At 40.7% G+C, this 16320-nt stretch overlaps 1 protein-coding gene across 1 annotated transcript in view; it reads right to left on the reverse strand.

The window, feature by feature from the left end:
• Positions 1-252: 252 nt before the first annotated feature.
• Positions 253-16320, reverse strand: part of tars1 (threonyl-tRNA synthetase 1) — a 39402-nt gene continuing 23334 nt past the window's right edge. Inside the window, exons 8-18 of the mRNA XM_057832398.1 lie at positions 14393-14471; positions 13987-14133; positions 13620-13718; positions 10063-10229; positions 7467-7767; positions 4554-4631; positions 4370-4470; positions 4119-4223; positions 3963-4035; positions 767-881; positions 253-692 (exon numbers count right to left, since the gene is read on the reverse strand). Of these exons, the coding sequence (XP_057688381.1) occupies positions 544-692; positions 767-881; positions 3963-4035; positions 4119-4223; positions 4370-4470; positions 4554-4631; positions 7467-7767; positions 10063-10229; positions 13620-13718; positions 13987-14133; positions 14393-14471 (1414 nt within the window). The 3' untranslated portion in view covers positions 253-543. The remainder of the gene's footprint in view (positions 693-766; positions 882-3962; positions 4036-4118; positions 4224-4369; positions 4471-4553; positions 4632-7466; positions 7768-10062; positions 10230-13619; positions 13719-13986; positions 14134-14392; positions 14472-16320) is intronic.

A 16320-nucleotide genomic window follows, 5' to 3' on the forward strand; every position in this document is an offset into this window, starting at 1 on the left:
TGCATTCAAACACTTGATAGTTGTCAAATAAAGTGTTACCTATTAACCCAAATAAATCAACAAATAAACCACACTGGACTGTAAGCCGCAGGGTTGTAAATTGTGGAAAAAAGTAGTGGTTTATAGTCCGGAAATTACGGCATGCAGAAAAATGGTCTCTTCCTTTTTCTACTTTTGTCCAAAAGTGAAGAATGAGTTGCACAAAACCCCACTCACAAGGTAAGGTCATTTCAATTTAAGACACACACACCATCAAAAATGAACAGTTTAATTACCAAAAGTAACTCATGTACAATTCCCCAAAGACATGAACATGATTGGACGTCTATCACCGTCAAAAATGCAAGAGAGTTTGAAAGCAATTAGTTTTTTGTTTGTTTGTTGTTGTAATAGAGGAGACCAGGCATTAAATTATAGTCACATGATGCAATAATAATGTTCACCGATTTGGCTTTTTTTGTTTTTTTTCTTTAAATAATACAAATTAAAAAGGAAACAATAACAAAGCCATAGCCCTTAACCATAAATGGACAGAAGGTGATCTCAGAAATCCTCCTCGGCGTTCCTCGTCTTGGCTGCTTTGAGCTCTTTGAGACGGTGAATGCATTCATCCACGCCGCGCTCGCCGTGAACTTTGTTATCCCGAGTGCGTACGTTGACGGTATTACTCGTCTTTTCCTTCTCCCCCACAACTGTGAAAAATAATCGAAAAGATGTTAAGAGGAGTAGAGCAAAAGGAAGATGAGTGGCTGTTGACCTAACTGACCCAGGATGAAGTTGTACTGTGACAGCTGGGCGTTTCGGATCTTCTTGTTCAGAGTGCATCCGGGGTCCAGATCCACGTCACTCATGAAGCCGGCGTTGTGGAAGTCTTGCTGAACCTGGACAGATTTAAAACAAGGGGAAAAAATCCTAAATGAGTGTATGTGATACTGTGTTTTGTTTAGTCATCTGGCTGGTGGAATGTGATTGCAACGAGACTGCTGTCCACTTGGGGGCAGTAATACACCTCCAAGCCATTAGGTCTTGACCATACATACACTGTACTTTTCTTCCTGGTGATCTCGATTGCTAGACTTGTGTTATTGAAATGCTTTTTCATTATTATTATGATGATGTAGAAAATTATCCACAGAAAGAACTGGAATGTTCAATGGTAATGGCATTTTCTTCTACATTATATTTACTAGAAGTGCACTGATCACAATTTTTTTTTTTGGCTATCACAAATTTCTGAACAGCCTGACCTTTCAATCTCGATTTTTTTTTTTTTTTTAATAAACAACTTTCTACCTAGTATACACTCACACACACACACAGATTATATAATACTATATTTAATATATATGTTTTACAGAGCCCTTAAAGGGACATCGACAGAAATAAAATAAAGCTAAGCAATCTGGTGCGCTCCAGATTGTTTCTAGTGCGCGCCAGAAACTATCTGGTAAATATTAGCATTATATAGCAATTAGGCTAGTGGAATTTTGCTACGTAAGTTAGCCAATTGTTTTAAATATTGGCAATATATAGCTTTTAAGCTAACAGTCTTTTGCTATGCAAGTTAGCCAATTGTTGTAAACATTAGCATTATATAGCATTTAAGCTAGCGGACTTTTGCTACGCAAGTTAGCCAATTGTTGTAAACATTAGCATTATATAGCATTTAAGCTAGCGGACTTTTGCTATGGAAGTTAGGCAACTGTTGTAAACATTAGTATTATATAGCATTTAAGCTAGCGGACCTTAGCTATGCAAGTTAGGCAATTGCTGCATTGGAATGGATTTAGCTATGCAAGTTAGCCAATTGTTGTAAACGTTAGCGTTATATCGCATTTATGCTAGCGGACTTTTGCTAAGCAAGTTAGCCAATTGTTGCATTGTAGCGGACTTTTGCTATGCATTTTAGCCATTTGTTGTAAACATTAGCATTATATAGCATTCAAACTAGCAGACTTTTCCTACGCAAATTAGTCAATCGTTGTAAATATTAGCATTGTATAGCATTTAAGCTAGGTGACTTTTGCAATGCAAGTTAGCCAATTGTTGTAAACATTAGCATTATACCGCTTTTAAGCTAGTGGACTTTAGCTATGCAAGTTAGCCAATTGTTGTTAACATTTGCATTATATAGCATTTAAGCTAGCGGAATTTTGCTATGCAAGTTAGCCAATTGTTGAAAATATTAGCATTATATAGCACTTAAGCCAGCGAACTTTTGCCACGCAAGTTAGCCAATCGTTGCATTGTAGCGGATTTTGCTATGCAAGTTAGCCAATTGTTGTAAACGTTAGCATTATACAGATTTAAGCTAGCGGACTTTTGCTATGCAAGTCAGCCAATTGTAGTAAACATTAGCATTGTATACCATTTAAGATAGCAGACTATTACTATGCATGTTAGCCAATTGTTGTAAATATTAGCATTATATCGCATTTAAGCTAGCGGACCTTTGCTATGCAAGTTAGCCAATTGCTGCATTGTAGCGGACTTTTGCTATGCAAGTCAGCAAATTGTTGCATTGTTGCAATTGGCTAACTTAAATTGTCATTAAATGTCATCCGGCAAATTCTGCCACCAATTCCATTTATGTGTAGTCCCGATGTTTTACATCCATTCAAAAGTGAGATAACTTGCCGGATGACAGTGAATGACATTCGTCAAAGCATTCATTAATGCTCATAACAGTGTCATGCCAAAATTATGACGGTCTAATGACAGTCTTATGATAATGCTGTCAAAGTTTTATCTCTTTGTGTAAATATCCCATAATACAGTGAGGACAGATGCGGCCTATAGTTTGTTGCGGCTTATCTATAAAAATAAAAAATAAAAAAACTTTTTTTGTATCAAATTTGGTGGGTGCGGCTTATAGTCCGAACATTTCGGTATCTGAACTGTTTGTATATGACATGCATACTTTGAATGATGTGTGAATAAACAAACTGAACTGAAAAAAACCCCAGATACAAATAGACACTTAAGACAGTGATTAGCATAGTCGTTAACTAGCTTAGCATCGTGGCTTCATTTACTTAACTCTGATGGAGGCACGCTGGATCTAACAATACAAAAAACAATCGAACTCTCGACACTTATAATACAGTATTATCGATTTAACAACCAAACCTGAGTGTAACTGTGAACTCTCTCTCTCTTGCTCTAATCACTGGCACGCACGCAACCTCTCATAACACACAAACAAGGAACCAAACGGGAGTTCTCATTGCTGCAGCAAAAAAAATCGATGATCAAATTATTTGGCATCTTATTGTAATAACTGTTTGTATATGACATGTATTGTATGCTTTGAATGACGTGTAAATAAACGAACTGAACTGAAATGAACAGTTGTTCATAAATACAATCCAAATCCAATTTCAAAGCACTCTCTCTTGTATGACAATTCAAAGTTTGTATGGGAGTTTGTGTTGAAAGAATCTAAAAGCTGTTATAGAATTGGGTTTATGCTTGTGGTTTCTTTATATTAAGAAATGAGATACAAATACAAATAGACATTTAGGACACCTATTAGCATAATCGCTAACTAGCTTAGTGCTCCGTGGCTTCATTTACTCACCTCTGGAGGCACACTGGGTCTCACAACACAAAAGACAACCTAACTCTCGGCACTTCGTAATAAAGTATTATTGATTCAGCAACCCAACCTGAGAGTAGCAGTGAACTCACTCTTGCTTAAATCACCAGCAAGGGAGTGCTCATAGCTGCCGGCAAAAATCAATTATCAAATTTGTTGGCAACTAATTTATTAATCGCTTTTAATTGATTAGCTGTTGCAGCCTTACTCATATTAATGACGATGAATCCCCACAACCAAATGCTAGCGGGCTAATATTGCTAACTGACGCTAGATTCAATCGTCGGAATACTTTTACTGATCGGCCGATCCTCCAAAATTTATGAGATCGGCCACAATCGATCATTGAATCTTCAATATTTACCTTCTGAGCGTACTCCTCACAGGTTGGTCCGACCGGTACTACCATAACTTGGCGAGGTGATAGCCACAGCGGCCTGCAGGATGTTTTACGTGAAGCAAATGATTAGAAATCGGACTTTAATCTATATTTACATGGAAAAATGGCCGACAAACAAACCATTTGCCTCCGTAGTTTTCGGTCAGGATGGCGATCATCCGTTCAACTGATCCCAGGATGGCTCTGTGGATAATCACTGGTCTTTTCTTGTCGTCGCCATCATGGCTGGAAATAGTGTAGCAGAATTGCAGCAATTTACATAAATGAAATGTTTTCATAGAATTCAAAATGGATGGTATGTCTTGCGCATCAAAGAGTTAATTTTCATCGAACGTTTCCAATTTATGGCAGCTACTGAGCTGGATTAGCACCTGACAAAGCTGAGATTGAAGCGGATGGGTAGCTGGAAGTCCAGTTGGATGGTGGCACACTGATGGTATCGGCCGATAGCGTCCTTAATCTGGATGTCGATCTGGACGGAAACCAGACAGCGGGTTAATAGAAGACACGCTTCCCCGCCCGGTGATTGGCAGTTACAGTCGTTAGCCGGCTCACCTTTGGTCCGTAGAAAGCGCCATCGCCCGGGTTGAGAACCCATTTCTCCCCGAAGTCATTCAAACTGTTCTCTAGTTGCTGCCACATAAGATGAAAAATGGGCAGAATTTTTAGTTTCAGTATTATTAAAGACAAAAAGCAGCGTTGTTTTTAGCAGCCTTTTTATCATTTAATTTTATAGGACTCATATTTCAATCTTTTTTTTTTTTTTTTTTAACCTGTCCTGTTCAGCTGTTTGACACGGAGAATGGAAGTCTTAAATGCCTCACATTGAGAGTATGACATACTCCCATTGTGACCATTCAACATACCTCATTTATTATGACAAAGCAGCGAACAGGAATGGGTTATGGGGGAAAAGAAGAAAAGAAACACAAGAGAAGAAACACAAACAACAACAAGAAATACATTGAACGCCTACACTATGAAAATGTTGGTGCTATCGTGAACTAGATGTATTTACGGTTGACACCAAGTGGAGGGCCAGTTGACCAATGAAAGAAGGGGAGGGGGGTGAGGGGAGTCTATGAGCTAAGTGATTGGGAGGAGTGGAGTGTACACAAATCAGCTCTGTGATCTAGAAACCAGTAATCGTGTGAATCCCTTGTGAGTGTAAGCCCGTCGGCAACCGACCCTACGCCGCCCCATCACCAATCTCGGCACCGGGGCCCCCCAACCGAGGGTGCCCAATCACATCCAGGCGTGCGCGAGCCCCACCAAACACGCGACAGCCATGCAGACGAGCGGTGACGCCACGGCCCCCACCCAGCACAGCCCATCCCTCCTCGCGCAGCCCAGCAAAGGAGCCATCGTCACACCCCCCGTGATCCAGGTGGGTCCCCCGGGCCAACATCAACAGGCCTTCAGGGATGGGGAGACGCACCACCAACCCTACGTCCACCCCCACCCCCGTCCACCCACCCGGCACACGAGCCACAGCCGCAGCCCCCCCAACCGGCACAGCACGCCGCGGGACCCCTAGCGGCCCACCAAGCCCAGGGCAGGGCAGGGTCCCCCGCCAGAGCAGGCAACACCCAGCCGATACACCGTGTCCAGCCAGCGACCCGCAACGGCGCGTAGGGCGGATACCCGGGCAGAGAAGAGAGGGGAAGGCGGAAGCAGGAGAACACCAAGGAGCCGCCGCGGGTTCGGTGCCCCGACCTCCCTCCACTCCCGCAGCCGACAGCCCAGGCAGAGGGGAGGCCATGCCCCGGGAGCCACGCCATGGAGAAAAAGTGTAGGTCAGTCATTTCAAAATGTGTCAATCTTCGTCTAGTTTTTTACGACGAAAGATCGACTGATATGAGTTTTTCAGGACCGATAACAATTATTAGTTGTCGATAACCATTTTTAGAGCAGATATTTGTTTGCAGTAAAAGTGTAAAAATTGGCGTAAAAAAATCAAATAATGCAAACACTCAACTTTATTAAATTTGCTTAAAGCATGTTTATTGAATGACACAAATAAAAAAATAATAGTTCCGGAAGTACCTGAATTCCCTAGACTCAGAAACACCTTTTATGAAGTTCAATAAAAGGTTAAATATAGGGCTGCAGCTATCAATTATTTTAGTAGTCGATTAATGGATGAACTAGTTTGAATAATCGAGTAATCAGATAAGAAACATAAACAATTAAAATAGTTGCACGCAGCCTCAAACGGTATAAGATAAATAAATAAATGAGGATCTAAGTACAACAAAAGAACAATTGGCTAACTTGCATAGCAAAAGTCCGCTAGCTAAAATGCTATAAAATGCTAACTTTTTTTTTTTTTACAATGCTCTTAACAAATGGTTCAAACACATATTCCCACAAAAAAACAGCTAAATATACCTATAAACTAAATAACAAATGCAATAACTTCTTAGCTCAAACAAAAACATACCTTATGTCGATCTTAACAGGGAGCAGTTGGATTCAGTTCATGTTAAATGAGTTCTGTCATATTCACGGTTGCCACTAGAGGGCGGTGTGTCCACCCAAATCAATAAAACTAAATGCAAACACTTTCAAAACAAACTATTACAACATCATTTTAACTAAACGAATACTCGAAAAAGCAAAATTTAATTAGAATCTTTTTTCTAATCCAATTACTCAAGTTAATCAATTGATCCTTCCAGTACTAGCCCAAACACACCCTTCTTCCCGACCACAGCCCGCCTCCCAAGAGCCTTTAAAAGAAAACGTTTAACTAATCGCTGTCATTTTCTCTCGGGAATCCTTCGTTTAGCTGTTGAATGTCGACCCTGGATCCAGCCTTCCTCCTCATCTGGGTCTGTTTGCTGTTTTTGCCTTGCTATCAACTTGAAATAAATAGTCAACATGTGTTTCGAAGCCTTTTTTGCAGCTTTTAAAATGGAGTCAGTACAAGGGAATAAAACTAAGGTGAACACGTGGAGTTTGGCCTTTTGGCCGGGTTGTTGGGGTTGCAATCTGGCTAAAAGGTCGAATTCCAACAGTGAGCCTTGTAGTGCAAATCATATCGTAAGGTGCCCATGGGTTCCTACCCCTAATGCTTTGCAGCTTTGCAATTGAAAAATCGCAAACAATCTGTGTTTTGTCCACTACCAAAATAACCGTCGTGGTAAATACGTATAATCCGCCATTTTCTTCACAGGCTTATTGAAGCACCCATCCCTCTCATCTCTATTAGAACATCTCTACAGTGAGGTAAACCCTCCAGAGAAAAGACCACATTTTTAGCTGACAGCAGACGTGCCGAACGCCCTTTTCTTTTTTTCTTTTTTTAAATATAGATGTTCTTTGTCTTCGGAGAAAGCGCAATCCATTTACTTCAATTTTTATCTTGATAGCGCTGCGGCTCGGCCATCTTTGTTCTCCTGAGACTTTGCGCGGGCGCTTGACATTTTCTGCTAAACAAGAAAAACAAGGAGGCTCTCTGATTACCTTTTCTGCCTGCTCCCAGACGGCGGGCTCTCCGAGGAATTTCTCCGGTCTCGTAGAGAGGTTGAGCTTGAAAGTGAAGCCGAACACGTCGTACACGGTACGCAGGAAGTCCAGGCAGCCCTTAATTTCGTCCTCGATCTGTTCCATGGTGCAGAAAATGTGTGCGTCGTCCTGCTGGAAGCGACGCACGCGGGTGAGGCCGGTGAGGGCTCCCGATAGCTCGTTGCGGTGCAGGACGCCAAAGTCCGCCATGCGGAGGGGAAGCTCTCTCCAAGAGCGTGGACGGTGATCGAACATCAGACTGGAATTAAATCAGAGAATCAGAAACTAGGGAAGTCCATGATCTCGTCTAGAGATGTCCCGTTCCGATATTTGGACCGGATTGGACGCCGATATGGGCAAAAAAATGCGCATCGGTATCGGATCGGAACACAGAAAAATTCGGATCCAGACTTCCGATCCGTTTTTTTTTTTTTTTTTTTTAATCCGGTCCGGGTTTTCCAGCGCACCGATTTACATTATCCATTCCAGTTTTTGCTTCGGTTTCCCCAAAATCCAGTCTGCATTTTACGGCACACCTTCAACACATTACATTTACATTACAGTCTCCCAATTTACCAAGAAACTTTATCGGTAAAAATGTCAGCTGTGTGGGATCATTTCACCTTAAAGGACGACAAAGACGAAGAGGCAGAGTGCAACATATGCCACAATAAAGTCAAGCGTGGTGGTAAAGCTGTAAGAAGTTTTAATACAACCAACCTAATTAAGCATTTAGCAAAATACCACCACAAACAATATAAGGAGTATGTTAAGAAAACCGAAGACAAAAAGAAAGGTCCTACGCAAGTAACACTGGCAGAAACTTTTGCTATGCGTGACAAACTGGCACTCGACAGTCCCAGGACTAAGAGTGTGACAATATCTCGATACAGCGATATATCGCGATATTTTGCAACCCGATGGGTTATCGATATGAATAACAAGAATAACAAGAGTCGTTACCGAAGAATTTATTCTGGATGACGAGCCATTATCTCTCATGAGTAAAGACGCACCATCCAACACTTAGAACCACGGTACAACATGCCCAGCCGTCATTACATCCTTGAGCGATTCGGCCGTGGAAGATTCGAGAACGATTCACAAACATCCAAATTCCGATTATTGAAATATGTCAAGTAAAGCGGAACTAATACACAGCGTGGTCTTCGGGACGCAATGAGAAACGGACCGCATTGCGTCCCGAAAGTAAACATCATGCTTGTCTTGGACCCGGGTAATGCCAATACTCAACTCACGGCTTTAGCTCAACTCATGCCGCTGAATAAAAAACACAAGAATACCTGACTGCTGCTTACAGCCGCTACAAACTATGTCAATGTCGTTTTACTGGAGATAATAGATATCATATGTATATAGAACTAGATGCAAAACGACAGACTCGACGGCGTTAGCAACATTGAAGTATTGAAAACTAGATGCGTTTGTAAACAGCCGCCATCTTAAAGCAGTAGACTTCCCTAGTAGGCTGTTGTGAACCTTCCAAGCGAACCTAATTAACTTTTTATCTAAAATACTCCTAAATCGGCAAAATCTTGACTTGAATCTATCTTCAAAACAGTTTTAAACTTTCACATGTCGAAAGTAGACAGAGGGGAAATTATGGAATAACGGGAGCAATTTTAACAACTTTAAATGTTGATTCGCAAAATTAAATGAATTGAATGTAGTTTAAAGCTGCTGATACAGAATGGGGACTTGAGTATTTTATTTACTGTTTTAAAATGTTAATTTGATACTGAAATAGTCGTTTATTTAAACCTGAGAGGCTTTTTATACAATTATTGTAGCTAATGCACAAAACATTAAAAGCATCTAATAGCTTGGGGGGTTTGTGGGATTTTCCACTGAGGTTGTTTGTGTGTTTCGCTTTTTTAAGACAGTTTACAATATTATTTGCATGTTTTACTGACTGACTATGCCATTTCTGTTTGTTATTTATAATGTTTTGTGTTTGTCACTGAATAAACAGGTCAGTTTCTCGTTACCAACCGTTGTGTGTTATTCAAACTCACCTAATTCAGCTGGCTAGTTGTTATCAAGAGTACTAAAACCCTTTTCAAAATGAGTCTGACAACTAAGGAGGCTAAATAACTTTAAACTTTAATACATGCTTTGATGGACCGGTATCGGTATCGGCCAGTATCGGATCGGAAGTGCAAAACAATATCGGTATCGGATCGGAAGTGCAAAAACCTGGATCGGGACATCCCTAGTACAAATTGGGGGGGTGGCATTTGTATGTGCCCCCCCCACCCCTCCTAATACATTTCAAAAGTATCGGATCAGTACTCAGGTGACTCGGGACTCAAATGTCAACGTATACGATTGGCACATCGCTATCAGAAACGTTGAACAAACTCAGGCTATCCACAAGGCGACTTGTACAAAGCCCAGTGGTAGAGAATTCCTTTTGTAATTTTTGAACTCACTACCCCAAAATGTAATCACCTCTTCTGTTAATATTATACAATTTTGGTGGCCCGCCAGGCTTATAAAGCACTAGAAACTGCATAGGAAGAATAGGACTCACCAGTGGCCAGGGCAGTTCATAGGTTTTAGGGCAAATGTCTCCTTCTCCACCTCAAAGGAGAACATGTTGTCGCTGTAATGCTGCCAATGACCTGAAGTCTGCCATAGCTTGCTGTTGTAAATGTTGGGGGTCACCACCTCCTGGAATCCCCTTTTTCTGTACTCACTCTGATGGAGGAAAACAAACAACAATAATAAAAATCAAGCGACTGCAGCTAAAACTAGTTTATTTTTACTTAGTTTTGCTCCCGCTGCCTTTTTAGAAACATACGCTAGCATGCATGGTAGTGTATGTTGCATGTTAGCATATCCTGTTTAGCGTGCATGTACGCTACTGCATGTAGCGCCCAATAATACGGAGCGGCTTGTGTACGTGTTAAATCCAGAACTTCTACCTGCAACTATGACTGCGCCTTTTCATGAGGTGTGCCTAATGGTCGCAAAAATATGAGATTTAGATAATTATAGTTTAAACGAAACTTAATACTTGTTTAACCAAGTCTCGATGTCACTCCAAATCACAAGGCCTCATTTTTTCCCTGTAAACTCCACATTGTATGTTGATGCCTTTTCCCAAAAAGCTCTACTTTTGTCTCATCTCACCAGAGAACATTGTTCCAAAACGTTTTTGCGTTTCTCAGGTAAGTGTTGGCAAACTCTAGCCTGGCTTTTTTAAGTCTCTGGGTCAGCAGTAGGGTCTTCCTGAGTATCCTACCATATAGTCCCTTTTCATTCAGACGCCAACGGATACTACGGGTTTATACTGTTGTAACCTCGGACTGCGGGACAGCTTGAACTTGTTTGGATGTTAGTCAAGGTACTTTATCCACCATCCGCATAATCTTTCGTTGAAATCTCTCATCAATTTTTCTTTTCCCTCCACATATAGGGAGGTTAGCCACAGTGCTATGGGCTTTACAGTTATTGTTGACACATGGTAGACACAGTAACATTCAGGTCTTTGGAGATGGATATGGAGCCTTGTGATTGCCCATGCTTCCTCACAATTTTGATTCTCAAGTCCTCAGACTGTTCTTTGGTCTTTTCTTTTCTCCATTCACAATGTGGTACGCACGAGGAGACAGGAGGAGTCCACTTTAATCCATTTTTACTGGCTGCAAGTGTGATTTAGTTATTGCCATCACCTGTTATGTGCCACAGGTAAGTAACAGGTACTGTTAATTACACAAATTAGAGAAGCGTCACATGATTTTTCAAAAGGGTGCTAACACTTTTGTCTGTCCCATTTTTAGAATTTTGTGTAAAATGACAGTGATTTAATTATTTCCCATTGTCTTTTGTGTTTTTTTCGTTGCAAGCAAAATAAATGAAGATAATACAACTAAATCATTTGTAATTGCAATCATTTTCTGGGGGAAATTTAGCATTATCTGACATAATTGCAGTGGTGCCAATACTTTTGGCCAGCACTGTATATGAATAGATACATTTCTATGCATTTTAGTTTTGTAGATGTCCCTTTTTTCCGCCTGTACGGCTTTGGGTGCGAAGGGGGCGTAACTTATTTCCATTTCTGAAAGGTGGCAACTAACTAGCGCTAGCTGTTAACCGTTTTTAAGAGGATTTCATCCACTTCGACTTTAGAAGGCAAGGTAAAGTTATTATTATATAGTATAGATTATATAGTATCTTTGCAAATGTAGTGAACTGTTGATGAAAGTTATTTTTAAGCATTCAGACAACACGAGTTGATGATCTTGATGTGCATTTATTTGGTTTATATATATATATATATATACATATATAAATATATTTTCGATATCAAATATTGCTGTGTAACATTAATGTTAATATCCAATGTTAAGATATGGACACCTGTGGCTTATAGTCAGGTACGGCATATAAGTGGATTCATTCCTAAAATTTTGGGAAATTTGGCCTTTGCGACTTATAATCAGGTGCGCTTTAGAGTCCACAAATTGCAGCATGTGTCTTGCAGCTTTACAAATTGTCAAATGTGAAGGAAGTAAAAATCTTCAAAAAGCACAATTGCCTTATTTGCTGTGTGTAAAGCTGAACAACTTCCCGTTTAGTTGGGACAGAAGACATCATAATGTAAAACACAAGATCCTGTGAGGTACACTAAGCTACTGTTTGAGACTTTAAAAAAAAGACGACTGGAGACAAAATGGCGGACGAGTCTTACGTAAGTCGAGTACGTCGTAACCCGCAGACTACCTGTATCGTGACGACTAGGGCTGCAGCTATCGATTATTTAGTAGTCGAATAATCGATGAACTAGTTTGTCGAATAATCGAGTAATCGGATAAGTAACATGAAAAATTAAAATACCTGAGCTGAGCCTCAAACAGTATAAAAAAACTATTAAATAAGGATCTATGTACAACAAAAGAACAATTGGCTAACTTAAATAGCAAAAGTCCGCTAGCTTAAATGCTATAAAACATTACCTTTTTTTTTTAAACAATGCTCTTAACAAATGGTTCAGACACATATTCCCACAAAAAACGGCTAAATATACCCATAAACTAAATTATGAATGCATTAAAACATTAGCGCAAACAAAAACTTAGCTTATGTTGGTCTTAACATGGAGCAGCTGGATTCAGCCATGTGAAATGAGGCAGACTCAAGGGCAGTGCATCCACTCAAATCAATAAAACCGATTGCAAACACTTTCAAAATAAACCATGACAACACCACAATAATTAAACGAATACTCGAATCAGCTAAATTTAATACAAATCTTTTTTTTCCTAATCGAATACTCGAGTTAATCGATTAATCGTTGCAGCACTAGCGACGACAGTAGAATACTTGCCCGGTACACCAGACTCACCGCTGTTCCAGCTATTGAGTCTGGCCACCATTCAGCGGATACAATTTCCAGGGCGGAGCAAGCCACAGCAAACAGACAGCGGAGTGGACCAATCAGCGACGCAAAGACGTGACGTTAGTAAAACGACGAGGGCAGGACGAGGGACTTGCGTGCGGAAGTAAACATACGAGGAGAGCAGAGTTTATTCAACATGGCTAGCGCGAGACAGACTGTTGTCAATGACTCGTGTCGATGTGTTTTTGGTCATTTAAAACTGATTTTACCGTGGATTGGAACATATTCTCGGCTCTCCTGTTCATCATCTGTGTTGTTGTGGAGACGACTTCCGACGAGCAAGAGTGACGTTGCTCATTAAGAATACGTCACGCAAATAAACGAATCTGATTTGTCGATTGATTTTGTACCTGCTTGACAGGCCGTTAATGGGCTGGTTCCCAGACTTTTCTCTCAGTGTTTGAAAAATACTGGTAGAACAGTCTGGCCGTGCCAGCCAAGTAGAATACAGCCTAATTGGCATTGGTAATGAATGAGTAAAGGTGTACAAGCTACCGGAACATAAATCACAGGCCGAGCCAATCTATAAACAAAAAAAATGTGCGACTTATAGACCGATTAATACGGTTGGTATTTCCGTTGACTAATTTGAACTTGAAAAGTTCAACTCCCCATTCATGCAGCTTGGCTGCTAATTGAAGCCTTTGTGTCTCTCACTTTGGCCAATAATGACTCCGACTTACTCTGATGAACTCAATCAGGGTGTTGTAGATGAAGGCGCCTTTAGGCAGAAAGAAGCAGCTCCCCGGACTCAGGTCGTGGAAGAAGAACAGGTCCTGCTCCTGAGGATGACACATTTGCATTTAGGTCAAACCGGTTTTAATTTTGAACGTCACGTGCCGGAATGAGGATTTGTCTGACAACGCGCTCTTTTCTAAGCTCGCTTTTTCACAACTTAGCCCAAATCTGCCCTAGAAAGCGGTAAATGGGACCCGATTGGCGCGGTCGGCTCAATTTATCATCACTCAAAAGCTGAAAAACGATCAAGACTCAGAAAAAAGAAAGTGATTCGTGGTCTAGTTTGGAGTGGACTGCTTCTTAAGTTCATACCCGGCCCAGTTTGCGATGATCTCTATTCTTGGCCTCTTCTTGAAACTTCTCCCACTCTTTCAGCATTTTGGGGTCGGGGAAGGAGATACCGTAAATCCTCTGGAGGGTTTCCATGTCCGCTTTTCCCTCCCAGTAAGTGGAGGAGTTCTGTGCACCAGAAAAAAAAAAAAAAAAAGCTGAATTTATACCTTTCACAATCTGACACCATAATTCCCTCCCAGGGGTCAACAATATGAATGGCACGGTGGCCCGGACGTACTTTCACAACAGTCAGAATGCTCCAACCACTTCCATTTAAAAAAAAAAATCTTATTTCACATTAATTCCCAGTGATTCCATGTTTTGATGACGTTACGCTATCTCTGTGGGGTGTAACCGTAATGCAGCCCGTAAATGAACAGCTCACCTTGTGGATCTTAAGTGCCTTGATTTTTCCTGTGTGTCTTACATGCGGTCCCCGACACAGATCAATTAATGGGCCACACCTGAAACATATGGGATGCATAAAAGTTTTTGGTAGTTAATAGGGGTGTGTATTGCCTCATAGCTGGCAATGCAATTCGTACCACGATACGCAGGTTGAGATTTGATTTGATTCCGATTAATCCCGATACTACAGTTGAAGACGAATATTGCGATATTTGTATATCACTTTAGAAAAAAACAAATCAAAATGGACATAAAGTACATTTATATCAATTTATTCCTAAAACCTGAATCGTATCCTTTCCCTTATTTACTGTTTGTATTACCCTAGCACACCCAATATAAAATAGATAGCATTTATATCATAGTTTAGGAAAACAAGCAGAACATATTTGATATTATGGACTTTGAATGATTGGAAATTGTAGTGTCAAGACAATGGGCAGATAAGGGCATAACAGCAACAGGATACCTTCTGACCACAGGAGCCCAACGGTAGAGGAGTTCCAAAAAATCGATTATTACATGCATCGCGATTCGACACGTGACGATTCGATCACGATTCATAAAGGTTAAAAAACGATGATGTCATAACTTTATGGCAGCCGCTCGTAGCAGAACAAAATTCAAGACACGTCTGCTGCCCGGGCACCGTTAATGGGCGCACCTACGTTATGATGGATGGTGCCGGTTACTGAGGGTGAGATTTACTCCTTTTTAAAAGACTGGAAAATGAATTTGTGTATGAGACAGGCAGGAAGAGAAGCGCAACCCGACGGTCGTGCTTTTGTGCGCAAGTTATTTTTGTTCCTTGTCTTTTAGATGTTGTTTTAAGGCAGTTCAATTGAAAAATGTCCTAAGTGTGTTGCCAAGACCCGTGTGCATTTATAAGAGGTGAGTACACAAACCCTCTTGTACTGTTTAGCCTTTACTATTGCTGTCTTTGAGATGTTAATAGTTAGCACTGATTCTCTATCGTGTATTTCATATGCAGAACGTGTAAAACCATGTTTAAGTACAGCGGTAACACTACAAACATGCAAAACAGTACAGGTATATTGGTTAAAAGAAGTCTTATTTCTAAAGACACTTTGTTTACAGAAAATGTGGAATTCATTCCACCTGTGTAAATTTTATTGTATTGTTGCGAGAAATAAGCACTCCCTTTAAAATGGTTAATGTTTTTGCACTTTCTTGTAAAAAATAATTAAATAAAAAAGCAGCTTGAGGGCAGCTTTTTGTTGTATGGGCATGTTTCCATCGTTCCTATTGAATCATTAGGATATTTTAAATAAATAATGAACATAAATTTGTTTGCTGTATCAATTAGTAATGTACGATGCGCTGATAATCATAATAATTGTGATAATCGCGATAACCGCAATCATCTTCAATACTGTGATCATCTGTCTATAATCGAATCGTAGCTCCCTGAATTGTAATCCAATCGAATCGTGGGGTGCCGAAGATGGCACACCCCTACCCAACGCGCGCATCAGGCAGCTGACTGAGCGAGAGTGACGTTCAAAAGGTGATTGGCAAGACATCTACAAGTCCACGACTGCACCACCAAATCCCGCAATCAGCTCTTCTGAACAGCCCAGAACAAATTGCGGGACATCTTGTCTTGCCACAAGGAACATCTGATACGGAGGAACCCGCAACCGAGAAGTGAACACTCAGCACTCACGTGGCGCTTAAGATTGCAAAATCCTTAACTCTTGTTGCACAGAGAACAGTAATGCCCGAATTCTCCTGTCTAACTAACAATAATGCTAAACAACGCCCAAACACACCTTTCTTCTACCCGAGCCTTTAAAAGACTGAACGTTTAACTATTCGTTGTCAGTTTTCTCTGGAATCTTTTGTTGACTTATTATATGGTGACTCTAGATCCAGTTTGCCTCC

This window comes from Corythoichthys intestinalis, chromosome 3, assembly GCF_030265065.1.
Source record: "Corythoichthys intestinalis isolate RoL2023-P3 chromosome 3, ASM3026506v1, whole genome shotgun sequence".
NCBI classification, from domain to species: Eukaryota; Metazoa; Chordata; class Actinopteri; order Syngnathiformes; family Syngnathidae; genus Corythoichthys; species Corythoichthys intestinalis.